General features: G+C 39.7%; 1 protein-coding gene across 1 annotated transcript; it reads left to right on the forward strand.

The window, feature by feature from the left end:
• Positions 1-101: 101 nt before the first annotated feature.
• On the forward strand, positions 102-13173 carry LOC308314913 (translocating chain-associated membrane protein 1-like 1). The gene is made up of 11 exons (XM_080762722.1): positions 102-231; positions 1992-2052; positions 2398-2519; positions 3285-3401; positions 4138-4196; positions 4474-4558; positions 5640-5710; positions 6968-7072; positions 7872-8015; positions 8154-8314; positions 8714-13173. Exons 1-11 carry the CDS (start codon positions 112-114, stop codon positions 8785-8787), a joined length of 1119 nt encoding a protein of 372 aa, XP_080618848.1. The 5' UTR covers positions 102-111; the 3' UTR covers positions 8788-13173.
• Positions 13174-13559: the final 386 nt, after the last annotated feature.

Here is a 13559-nt window from a genome sequence, read left to right on the forward strand (position 1 = left end):
GCCGAACGGAGCAAGAGACAGCTGAGACAGCAGCACTGCAGGGAAAATACACTAGGAAGAGAGGGTGTGCGTGTGTCTGTCGGTGACGCTGAGAGACCAGCTCAGACCACCATGGGTTTCCGTAAGAAGAACAAGAGCCCCCCGGTGCTGAGCCACGAGTTTGTGATCCAGAATCACGCGGATATGGTGTCGTGTTTGGCCATGATCATCCTCCTGGGTCTGATGTTTGAGGTAACTGTTGAGAGAACCTGCATGAGAAACACTGCTGAGAGAGAGAGAGAGAGAGAGAGCAGGGTGGTCTGCGTTAGCTGGAGGTTTAGCTGCAGCTAGCTAGTGGTCGTGGATATGGCCAGCGTCAAGTCAGCTGAAATAAGGACCGGACTTCCGCTTAGTGGGCTTCAGAGTAAGACGTGCATCGATGAATGGGTTCCTCAATTTAGTGTTTAAATGTATAATACTGTACAGTGTACTGTATATCGTATTAATATGTTGTAAATATTGCAAATTGAACTATGCAATACACTACAACTATTGTACAGTATATAAAATTGAGATACATGGTTAGAGGGAGAGAATCAAGCTTTTATTCTGATAACAGAATCAACCCATTTCTGGTTGAAGTGTGTCTTAAAGTGGCTGGGGCAACAGCTGACAAACACACTCACACACCTTTTCATACCTTCTCATGTGTCACATCATCATGTCATTTCAACCAGTTATTGCGTTATATAATACAGTGTAAGTGCATGAATCTGCAGTCTGTTCCCAATAAATGTCCTGCTTATACACATATCTACATGCAGTCATGCACCAGTCCAGGTCCCACTCAGCTGAGAGCATTAGGTGCTTTTGACTGATGTGAACCCGCTCATGTGTGGTGCTGCTGCTAGCTGTACATATTCTATGTATATATTCTACTGTAGGCAGCACTTCTAAATGAAACTAGATAGCTCTCCCTCTCTAGTGCTGTCACCATCACAGCATTTTACTTGACAATTAATTGTTAAACAAATAATTGCGATTAACGATTGAATTGTGTTTTTTGGCATTGAACATTGGACCATATAAATAAAAACTTATTTTATATACAAAAATGTATGTTTGGCTTTTAGGCTTTGTAAACAAACGTTGGGCACAGGGCAGATATGACAAATAACTTAAATCCTATACAATTACAAATACATGACTATCATATTTAATACGGTTACTTTATACTCCATCATCAATACAATATACACACCATAATAAGAAAACAAGATAGCTAGCAGGGAATATGCAGAATGGGAGGGGGGTATAAAATAGAATAAACTTCTAAGTAATATGCCCTTTGTCAGGGGTTTTCAACTGATTGTGAACGAGGGACCACTAGAATCAACCTGGGGACCACTGTTGTGTTGGTTGGAGATATGGGCTAACACTTGCTATGCATCCCATGTGTATACAATGGTCCATTGACTAATAATAATTTCGTAATAATAATGACTCGACCAGACAATCCGGTGCACTTCCCCCTCTTGAGATTCTAACTCTCTTTTTCTGTTGAATGTCTTGACCTCCAACTATGAATTACTATGAATGGTCAGGGACCACATGCAATACCTCCACGGACCACCTGTTGAAAACCCCTGCCCTTTGTACATCAAGTATACTTGATGTGCATAATAAGACACAACCGGTGGTTATTATAGATGAGTGGTACACTACACCGTCTACACTCCTCTATAATAACGAGGTCAAAACATACAGTTATTCACAGATGAATGCAGCTTACTGATTTATTTTGTATTTGATCAGAATCAGTTCCTCTACCGTTTTAACATCATACTCTGATCTCTTATGGAAAGGTCTTTTATGTTAAGTTGTTTATCAAGAGCACAGTTTTGTTTAAATCAACAATAAGTGTGGCCACAAACAATGCATGCAACGCACTGTGATAATTTTCCTCTGAGTCATCTTTCCTCTGAGTCATTGATGCTTTTCTTTTGTTGCAGGTAACGGCAAAGTTTGCCATAATGTTTATCACAGTCCAGTACAATGTAACACAAGTTCTCGGTGAGTGGCAACTTCTGGCAACGTCACAGATTGAGCAATAATCATTTCCTCTCTGTCGGTTGTAAACATCATATGTCCAAAACTGTTACTTTTCAGGATTCAAATTCGAAAATGGCAAAAGTAGCAGATCTACAAGCTCAAAATGTATCGCCTTGCGGCACGTTTCGTGCTTGTGGATCTACTAATTTACAGGGGGGAAAAACACAAAAAGTTTGAATGTGGAGATTGGCGGTTTCTGCCTGACAGCGACGATTAAAAAATCTAGTCTTTTGTACTTCCTGAGACTCAATGTTGTCTCCTTGTGAGTAACTGTTTAATATTTGTATTTTCTATTGTGGTGTGCAGATGAGAAGACCGAGCCAGTAGCAAACCTTTACCAATATGGACCTAAAGATCTGGCCACTGTGTTTTTCTACCTGCTCATCGCCGTCATCCTCCATGCTTTGATACAAGAATATATTCTGGACGTGAGTATGCTGATATTGAACCACAACCCATTATTTTAGCGTTGGCTAAAATACATCTGCGAGCTTATATACATCTGCTATAGTGTTTAATGAAAGTTTGTGTAAAGCTTTAACACAAACTTTCTCTTTTGGCGGCCCCTTGCACAAAACATTTTCAGATGGGGTCAGCGGTCAAATACATTCATTTGGGGATCCTTAGCATGACGGTCTTAATAGGTTTAAAAACTTTCACTCGTCTTTGTGAAACGGACCTGAATTGCAACTGCACTTGGACTGCTTTTCTCTGTCTCAACAAATCTCATCAGCAAAAAATGGCAAATTTACAGGCTCACTACTTGTGAGATTTGTAGATGTGCTATTTGTGGCAAATGTTCCTGCACCTTAAAGAGTCTGGCCCCTATGTTATAAATTGTAGAACTATTGTGACCAATTTCTACTAAATTGCATTGGCTTTCCAAAAGTAACGGGGATATGAATATAATTGTTAATGATACATCTATTATCAGTTTCAAGCGTTTAAATCAAGTTCCCAGTACAATATAAAAATTAAAGCACTGGAAAAGCGTGTAGGCTAAATGGATAACACATATGAATATTAATTTACAATTTACGTGTCGCTTTTCAACATCATCTGAATGTGGAAGTGAATCTTGGCAGAATGACAATCGGCATCATTCACATAATATTTTATAGAAATAAAAAAACTTTTGGAAATATTTATTATTTTATCATATTTAATTAGACGTCTGAAAATTGAAATTTCAGAAAATGAACAGGAGGTTGCACCTGTCAAAAACCAAACACAGCAAGTTCAATGAGTCTGGACAGCTGGCTGTGTTCTACCTGGCCTCCTTCATCTGGGGCTGCAGCATTCTAACAGCGGTAAGATAACCCCAAGGTCATTATCCTTTAGTTTTTATTTCTGTTTAGTTTTAAAAGGTATTGTAAGTTATATTTCTTGTTTAAAGGTTAAAGCACTATATATATATATAGTGCTGTAACTAAAACATGCAGTAATCCTGGTCTCTAAACTGCCTCCGCCTGGCCAGATGGGGCGCCTGATGGATGGGAAAGGAACTGGTCGGAATAACGTGTTCCTTTCACACACGCTACGTCCAGCTGGAGAAACACCCCCCCCTGTCGGGTGAAAAGAAGCAGCTTGGACTCCTCATGCATAGTAGGAAGCATGAGGTCAGTCCGCTGCCCCCCGAGGTTGGTGTAGCGCCCAGGATTACATTAGATAATTGACACTGGGTGGAAAAATGGGTTGCAAAATCGTGGGATAATGTTTTTTTAAAGCACTATATTTTGATCATTGCTATTGAGTGTTTGTTCAGTTAACAGGAGTCTCCCGACTCCCCATCTCTCCAATTCTTGAATAAACAGGTGGGTTACAACATTTCAGCCAATCAGGAGAGAGTACCCAGTTATCAGCTTAATTTGTATTAGTGTTCCAGTTCTAATTGTGTCTGCTCATTTCTTTGTGTCATCACTTCCAATTTCACTTTACTTTGTATCCTGATCCCTGCCTGAGTTCTCTATCTTAATTGGATAAAATTGATATCCCGACATGTTTAAAGTGATTTATGTCTTATTTAATGTCTTCTTCCTTTGGCAGGAGGAATTTGCGAGTAATCCCACGTTCTTATGGGAAGGTTACCCACACACACGCATGGTGTACGTAAGATTGTATACATTTATTACAAGAGCTCATCCTAATGTACTTGATCTTGACTTAATTTTTATAAAGAAATTTAAATCAGTTTTACACTTTAACCACCTTAGCCGTATGGAAAAAGTTGCACCACTCGGTTCACATGGGAGTGATTTATATTTTATTTTGACTCAATTTTAACTCCCATACCCAACAAACATACAAAAGGATGTATTGGATCGATTGACTTTACTTTCTTTACCAATAATTCTTCTCTTGTCTTTGTACTCTTATTTGTAGTTTTCAGGTTAAGTTCTTCTATATTTGCCAAATTGCCTATTGGCTCCACGCACTTCCTGAGCTGTATTTTCAAAAAGTGAGAAAGGTAATTTAAGACACTGTATTTTAAGGTACTTTGCAGTCTATGTTTTGCTATGTGTTTTGAGCTTGTAGATCAGCTGTTTTTGCAGAACTTTCGGTTCAGAATCCGGGCTAAATGTGTAATAAAGCTACAATCTGGAACTTATTTGAATGATTAAAATGTTACCGGTATCTTATCAAATCTGGTGTCGTTGGCGATGGCTTCCATTTTCTTCCACTGAGAAATCCAGACCCTGGTGTCGTATAGACTGGTTGACCATGATATTTGAAGCAGACGGCACACTGGACTGGACGCTACAGTGTAGTTGCCCCACCAATGCCATTATTATTGTAGTTTGGACATTGTTGCAATTACCTCTCTCCGTCAGAAGAGGGAGACAATAGACATAAAACGTTGACATTATCACTCAACCATCACTACTGCACTGTGTGCTGCTCTTTGAACGGCTACAACTGTGAGATTCACGCAGTACTAGTTGCCAAGGTGTCCTACCCCAGGGTCTAAATGTCTCAGTGGAAGAGGAGGGAGACGATCTGATATACTTAATACTTTATTAATCCCTGAAGGGACATTGAGGCGTTACAGGCACAAAACGAACAAAAACAAACACGCATTGAAATAATTACACAAGAACTGGGGCAACACAGAGCCATAAGCAGGGAGAGAGTTCTGATGCATTATGCAGTCTGATGGCAGTTTGCATAAAAGAAAGTCTACCTCCAACCACAGAAGTAACACTTTAGTCATTAAAATAAGATCTGAATTGTAGCTTTTAAAGCGCTTTTAGTGGTTATTATAATACAGCGGGTAAAGAGAACGCTTCAGAAATGACGGATATAATGTAAAAACAGAAAGCATAAAAACAGCTCTTCCATCTTGCTGCTCAGCAGTGGAAGTATGAGGCGTAGGATGATTTCAGGCTTGATAACTACTACTAAAAATCAACACTTAATGTAACACTAAAACTTAATTTATGCTTCGGTGAAACAGTGACGAGCCATCTGTCGCACAACACATTCTTGCCAAACCATGAATTATACTTACTATAACTCATCCACTGTTGTTTTCCCCTGTTTTTTTGCAGGAGGACATTCCCCGTCAACTCTATTACATTTGCCTTTATGTTGTCCACATCTCTGGTGCCTACATCTTAAAGTGAGTCAAATAATTATTGTCTTTGCAAAGTTTGCATCTCTTCAATAGCTGGAATAGCAAAGTTGTTTGTTTGTTTGTTAGTTACCAAACTGCAATAAATGCTTATCGTTGCCCACCTCAATATTCTGAAGGACAATGACCTCATTTATTGTGGTTCTGAAAAAAGTTTCAAACCACTCCAGGTCAAAATGCGATTTGCATTTATGATGGTTTGTTTTATCACACTTAGGTGACAGATTGGTGAGTTTTAACACAGGGAACAAAACGGCAAGATAACAAGTTGCGCAATGTATTCCTCCTATAATTCTACAAACCTCTGCCTGTCCTGTCTGAATCCCTTTTTCTCCTCTGTGGGTTCAGCAATTGATCTGATCTGTTGCACATGGCATTACATCATTACCATGAGTAGACACTCAGGAACGATAGTTTTCACTTTTCCCAAATTCAAGCTGTTTATTAGCATTTTTTGGAAGCTCTGTGTGAGTCTACGGCTGCGGTTGTCGCCTTTACTTCCGCATACGTCATAGAAGGGGAATGTTAATTGTCTGTGATATTCAGGGGGAAAAGTGTTCAAATCGCCCCCTCTTATTGAAAATGAATTACCGAAGCACATTACTCGCTCCCCGCATAACCCAAAGTGCAAATATATATATTTTTTAATTTTAGAGTAATGTATTGTAATGTTGTGTAAATGTTCTGTGACAACCTTGGTGACATTCCTAATATTGTCCTGATATGACCTCATAAAGGTCAAGCAACCTAATCCCTCCTAACATGGATATGAAAGCCAAGCCTTCTGAACCCCTCTAACCCAGTGGTTTTTCATTTCTTAAAGATGCAGTGCCAAGATTGCTACACTTTTTCATATGTCTAGGGACGCAACACTATGGGCTACGTATATCTTGCGCCACCCCTTACCCCCTTATCCGTAAACATATTTTCAATTTTTTACTATTTTGAAAAACCTTTTAAAATAGTTCAAATAGCCGATCTACAAGCTCACAACGTGTCTATGTGGATCGGATAGTTGAACTATTCTAAAACCACGCACAGAATGGCGGAAACAAACGCTATGGTGGTATGATGATCAATTAGGGCATGAATTTACAAGAGGAGGAGTTAGAATATGGAGATAGGAGGTTTCTGCCTGACATGATCAATGATATACTATAACATTGGATTCCAATTTGGCACAACGATCAGGATCTCTTGGGTTCTAGGGTTGTGGTTAATGTGTGTTGTCTGTTGTGTGCTCAGCCTCCACCGACTGGGCCTGGTCCTGCTGGTTCCTCATTACCTGGTGGAGCTTCTCTTCCACGCCTCACGCCTCTTTTACTTCAGCGACGAGAACAAGCAGAAGGGGTAAGACTATAAGAGCCATCAACCAACCAGACAGCCATATAGCCATAGAAGTAGGGGTTCGTTGTAGGGATGTGAATTATCGATGAATGCATTAATAGTTAATTGATACGTTTTGATAAGCTTATCGATGTTGGCGTTTTTTTTCTTAATTTCCCTCAATGTCTAACATACAAATCTACATTTTTGCTGATATACAGAAATAATACAAAAGGCATATTATATTCCTTAATCAATTATTTATTTGACCATTGACGATACAGGGCGAGGCAATGGCATGTTTGTATGCACGTTCCTCGGCCGCACGCGTAGACAGCATTACATTCACAGAAAACCTCCCAATGATAGAACCGCATAGTTTTAGATTAATTGCGATTAGTTATTAATTGTTAACGACTACCGACTAATTTCTTATCGGCGAATAATCGATTAACGATGAACTATTAATATCCCTAGTTCGTTGTCTTTCTCGCCATTTCTGAAATATGTCTTCTTAAGATGTATGCTTTTACAGTTGCGATCTGACTGACACAGAGGGCAATTCTTTAATGCGGTCATGGTAATCTACTGTATACAGTATAAATGCACGAAATCCCCCCCCCATCCCCTTCTAGCATATCTAGAAGCTCTCAACATGTTGCATCATGAGACATATACACTGTAAGCTTGTTAATCAGCTGTTTACCAACAAAACTTGAGTAAAAATGTTAAACCGGGTTCATCACCATAATTATCCATATGCTATGCATGTTGACACTTCAATCAAAGTAATACTATGTGATTTATCTTTCTACCGCGCTAGATTCACTCTGTGGGCGTTACTTTTTGTCATCGCCCGTCTCCTCACACTCACACTCTCTGTTCTGACGTTTGGATTCGGACTGCCCCGTACAGAGAACCAGGGCTTTTCTCTGGCAGAAGGCAACTTCAACGTACTCACAGTCAGGTAAATCCAGCACTAATTACACCGATTCCACCCTGATTTGGGGGCTTTCTGGACATTCCAAGGATTGTAAATTTGAAGTGACAAATGTTCAAACCTTGTGTGAGCTGTCCCCATCTTGTCTTCCTCTCCGCCTATTAGGATGACCTGTCTGGCAGCTATCTGCTTGACACAGGCCTGGATGATGTGGAAATTCATTAACTTCCAGCTGAAGAAGTGGAGGGAACACAGCCAGAACCAGGCCAACAAAAAGAAGGCGGTCAGCCCAAAGAGCAAGCCCTATAAGAGGGAGCCTGTCCGGGGTGAGTTATGCTATAAACCTTAGAACTAAATGAACCGAACAGACTCATCCAATTTAAAATCTATGCACTGAGCATATGCTTTTATCCAGAGTCCGTAAATGGCATGAACCCTAGTGACAGTCAAAAAAGGATAGGGTAATGCTCAGTAGGCTACTGGTAAAGTAGAGTGTAAAGAAATACAACCTTTTCCCCCTGTATACTGAATCTCTTCACTGAAAATAGCAGATCTACAAGATCACAAACGCATTGTGTAGATCTGCTATTTGCACCGAACGTTCACCCCCCAGAATAGGAACGCTAGTGTTTAAGTGGTTTAAGGTACGCATGTGTACCTTTCAGATGTAATGTGTGCACTGCATAACGTAATCTTTATTTGTATGTTCTTGTGTATCTCGCTAGGAGGTGCGGTCAACGGTGTCGTTAAGTCTGAAGACAAGAGCTCACCACGGGCCAGAAAAACCAAAGCTTCATAGTCGCAAGGCGGAAGGAAAAACTGAGTGAGGATTTATCTGTCAATGTGACATTCTAGATTTTCACCATTTTAGAATTCTCTACGTTTTCCCCAAAACAACCACTGAAGCGCACTAAGAAACCTTAAATGACTGCCCCTTTGGGGTTTTCGAGACTCTGTTTTAATAGTTCTCTGCAGCATTACTGTCCTTTAGAAATGATTATAATTCACTTGGCTTCTGCGGTTGAGACTTCGGCAGGGCATGGTTGACTGGTTTTTATGCTTTAACGGGATATATGTAGTTATTCAAAGTGTCCTTTTGTGTAAAATAATGATCACTCATGTGGTACTTTAAATTGAGTTGCTCCTCTGTGATTTGACATAACTCGATTTCTATTAGCATACCATGAGGTGTGAGTAAAATATTGTAACTATAAAGTGATGACACAATTTTGTATTCAGGGCAACTTAACGTAACATGTCGGTGTGCAGATTAACTGTACTGTATTTCTGTCTAAGTAGGGCCTTATTCAGTCAAACTTAAACAGGTTTGTGTCTGAACAAGACCCTGTCTAACTGCGGCAAGGCTTCACTATGAATCTTTGACATCATGTTGATGACGTCATTGATGACACCGGCCTAGCCCAAATATGGAGGGACGTTGGATCTGATTATTCTGATATATATTTTGCTGTTGTCAGCTCCGGAAGAATACTTTATTATATTTAGGTATTTGGAAAAGATGTCACAAGTTAACTGAATGAGGCCCTTTTTGATAATTTACTGCCATTATTTGACTTACCTCTGCCCTATGAAATCTATCATGTTACAAGATTGAGGGCACTAGTACTCCTATTTGTTTTTTAGTTTGCGTTGAATTACCAGCCTGGCCATCAGCTTCACTCTAATCTTGGGATGATCGACTTTAGCAGACAGACCAAGTGGAAGCTGTACTGTATCCTGAGATGCTAAACTGTTTGCATACAGATAAATCTTTGTTATGGCATGATGGGAAATTTGAGCCAGAAAACGGAATGACGTTGCATTTCAGTCTTGTGATAATGTCAATGCATGATGGTACGACAAAGCTTAAAAAGGTTTTATAGATAACTTTTAACTGTGCTGTTGAGCTTGACTCTCTCTAGCAATCTCTCTCACACACTCTCTCACACACACACACACACACACACACACACACACACACACACACACTCTCTCTCACGCACACGCACACACACACACACACACACACACACACACACAAGCATTCAGTGGCCTTTTTCCTTTTACAACTGCTGCAAGAGGTTTGAATTATTTATTTTTGTCATATATTCTAGGTATTATTTTATATGCTTTCAATAGCTACTGTATTAGCAGACCCAGACTGACATGCAGTACATAGCAACTGCTTTCAGTTCATCCAAACAATACAATCCTCCTCCAAGTGTCCTTATAATGTCAGTGGTCCATGTCACCAGTTCTGCTTTGGGTTTATTGGTTCCATTTTTGCCTTCTTCTGTCTTTTGTTATTCTGGGATATCAGGGGACAAGCTGCTCACCACTTGAACTCAAAGTTTCTTCCCATTCTGAGATATAAGTGTTCCTGGATGGAGTCTGTACTGTATGTGTGTGTGAGCATCCGTCCATGCGTCCGTCCGTGCCTGTGCGCTCATTGCACTAGTTGATTATGTAATGCTGCCACTGGTTGCTGAATGGCATTATACATTTCCCTAATATTTTTGGTTGATAGTTTGCTGTTGCCTGTGTGCGTAGCATGACATATGACAATCTGTGTACGAACTCTTGCCCTGTTTGTTTGCTGTATGGCATTCTACTTTTTACTTTTATTTGGGTTAATCTAATTCCCCAAGATACGTTTGTAACAGTGGGTTGTGCACCAGCAAACATTCTCTGGGGCATTGGTTACTAAATGCTTCTTCTGTGTGTTTAGTGTCTGTGTGAGAGAGACTGCAACTTCCTTTTGCCAAATGTGGGGTGGAGTGTGTGGGGGTCCCCACTTCACCTTTCCAGTGATTCTGACATTGCTAAGAGACACTAGGGTTGTCACCATCAAGACATTTTCGTGGAGTTAATTAATTGTCGTACAAATAATTTCAATTTGTTATTTAATTGAACATTGTAAACAAAAACTTGAGTTTGGCTTTTAGACTTTATAAACAAATCTTGCACTGGGAATATAAAATACTTAAATATTCAAAGCCTATTTTATGAAATACACTAAAAAGTTACTGACTGACTGGCACCAATAATCAAAATAAATAATGTACATGGCCATAACAGTCCAGAAATAATTGTATAGAATAGCAGATCTACAACTCGCCACTCAGATCAGCTATTTTAACTATTTTTGAAAACGTTTTCCCCAAAATGGGGACACCAGGTTGAAAGTGGTTAAAAGATGGTACTATGACATTTCTGTTAATGTCATCAAGCTGTTTGTATACAGATGAATGGAAACGATTCTTGTAACGATTATTCAAAAATAATTGCAATCAAGCGATTATTTAGTAATTGTGACTATAGGGTTGTGATCTGGAAACCGGATAAAACATAATGGAACATAATGGATGGAACCAGAATGGGTTCCATCACATTAGGAACTGGTTTTCCGGAACCGGTTTTATCACACTGTCAGAGCTGGTATGTGGACCTCATGTCTGCTATACAATTACAATACTAGTAGTTCTCCAACTTTGTAAATTCATGGACCACCATAACTCTGAGAGTGTACAAATGGAACCAAATGGACCTGTACAGACCACTCCATTTGGACAATATACAGTAGAATCATTTAAAGGAAGCGTTAATGAGTCAGACTATTAATAGGGAAATTATTAAGGCACCAGAATCTTTAAAAATCTGAAGGACCCCAACACTGCTCTCCAGGCAGTTGGGAGTATGGAGCCAAGTGGTTCTTGAGCCTAATTTACAATACTTTTTCACTTGAAAATCTGTTCTTTTTGGCGAGAGACAACTATAAATGAGACTGGTACAGGGAGCATCATGGATATTTTTTAACCACTTTCAAACCTGCTTTGGTCATGCCATTATAGCTGGAAATGTTCTCAAAGTTTCCAAAGTAGCAAAATAGCCGATCTACAAGCTCGGCTATTTTCGAGCAACGATGTCGTACGATAAGATAGAGAATAAGTGGTTAGTTTGATGTTATTTGTTTTGACTCCAATAACCTGTTCCTCATGGTGTTTGAAGCCCTGTGTTTGTGGCTGTGTCACAGGAGGAAAGTAGGAGCAGAGGACATCTGAACCAGCCTCTTAACTGAACTGTCTCATAAAAGAAAATATTCTATGACTTAACCTTACACTGTACTAAAAAGAAACATATGTCAGATTTTTAAGCTATTTTTATAGAGTTGAGAAAATGGTTGAGATTCACTGTTGTTGTACACGTGTGAATATTTGTTTTGCACCCATATTGATATGACTTGTTTTATATAAGAATGACGCTTGCTGACCTGTTGGTGTGTGTGCGTATAAAAATAATAATATTTAGCATTATGATTGATTTCATGGCCTTATTAGAGCAACGTAAACTCGGTCGAACGACGCTGCTCGGCCAACACTACGCGAGTGTAATTACAACACAATCACTTGTTCGTAATATACTATAGAACACTAGTCATGCACTTGTTTGCTAAAAGTATCAGCAAAAGAGTTTCATACAATGGTGGCTCGCACAGGAATGTTTTCGGTGGCTTTGATCGCCTGCTCACCACACCTGAGGTGAAAGACGGACAGCTCTCAGTGATTGGCTCTGTACACTCCCCTCTTTCATCAGGCGTCACCATCCCAAACACGAGCCACAGTGCAGTACATGTACAGTACAGTACAGTACAGTACATGCCCCCACAATCCCATCCCCATGCACCCACCCATCCTTGCTGTGAGATGCAGATCCCACAGGAATGCACTTTTTTATATTATATATATATATGCATTACATCAGAGCAACCTAACACTTGTTACACTGGGTGGTTCCTGCATCGAGTTCTCTTGTCCTTCTCGGCTGACGTCAGCGGATACAAACCTGTGAAGTTTGGAAGATTTTCCATAGTGGAAACAAAATGCAAAGACTGCAATGACCTATGTCAGCAAATACACCCATCTATAAACGGCCTCTAGATGGCGCAGTCAAAAAAAGAGCTACCCAGCAGGTACACATACTATTGTCGTGTTCTGATATTTCTTTATGCACTGTCCTTGTTCCGTTGTTTTTGCTGCTTGTTCATAGGTGTTGCGATATTCCTTTTCAAAGATGTTGATGTCTTGATTATATATTTATGCAATTCTTTGTGAGTTATCCTGTTTTTGCCTTTTGTCACTTTTTTTTTAATTTCATGTTTAAATAAAGCTTTTATTGATTATACAAAGTGAAACTTCTCTGTGGTCCAGTAGATTGATGTCTGCAGGGCAATGTGACAGAAGAACTCACATGCATGAAAAGTTGTCATTTCAAAGTTGTCAGACGATCCTAAAGCTTTTATGGAAACAAGTTATCAGTAGAAGAGAAGTTTACAAAGCGCTTAATTTAATGTTGTACATCTCCCCAACTTGTGCATAAGTTCCATTATTGCTACAATAATGACCAGGGGCCAGGACTCTTCCCTCCTTTCTCCCCTCTACACAGAATATATTTGGCGAAAATAGCCGATGTTTTGTGAGTCTGTATGTAAGCCTATTGTGAACGGAACAGGGTCGTTTGCTCCAAGTGTCTTATAAGGCTTCGTTTTCGGAACAGTTTTTAACCCCATTCAGT

Source organism: Protomyctophum bolini, assembly GCF_963924005.1.
Source record: "Protomyctophum bolini genome assembly, chromosome: 5".
NCBI classification, from domain to species: domain Eukaryota; kingdom Metazoa; phylum Chordata; class Actinopteri; order Myctophiformes; family Myctophidae; genus Protomyctophum; species Protomyctophum bolini.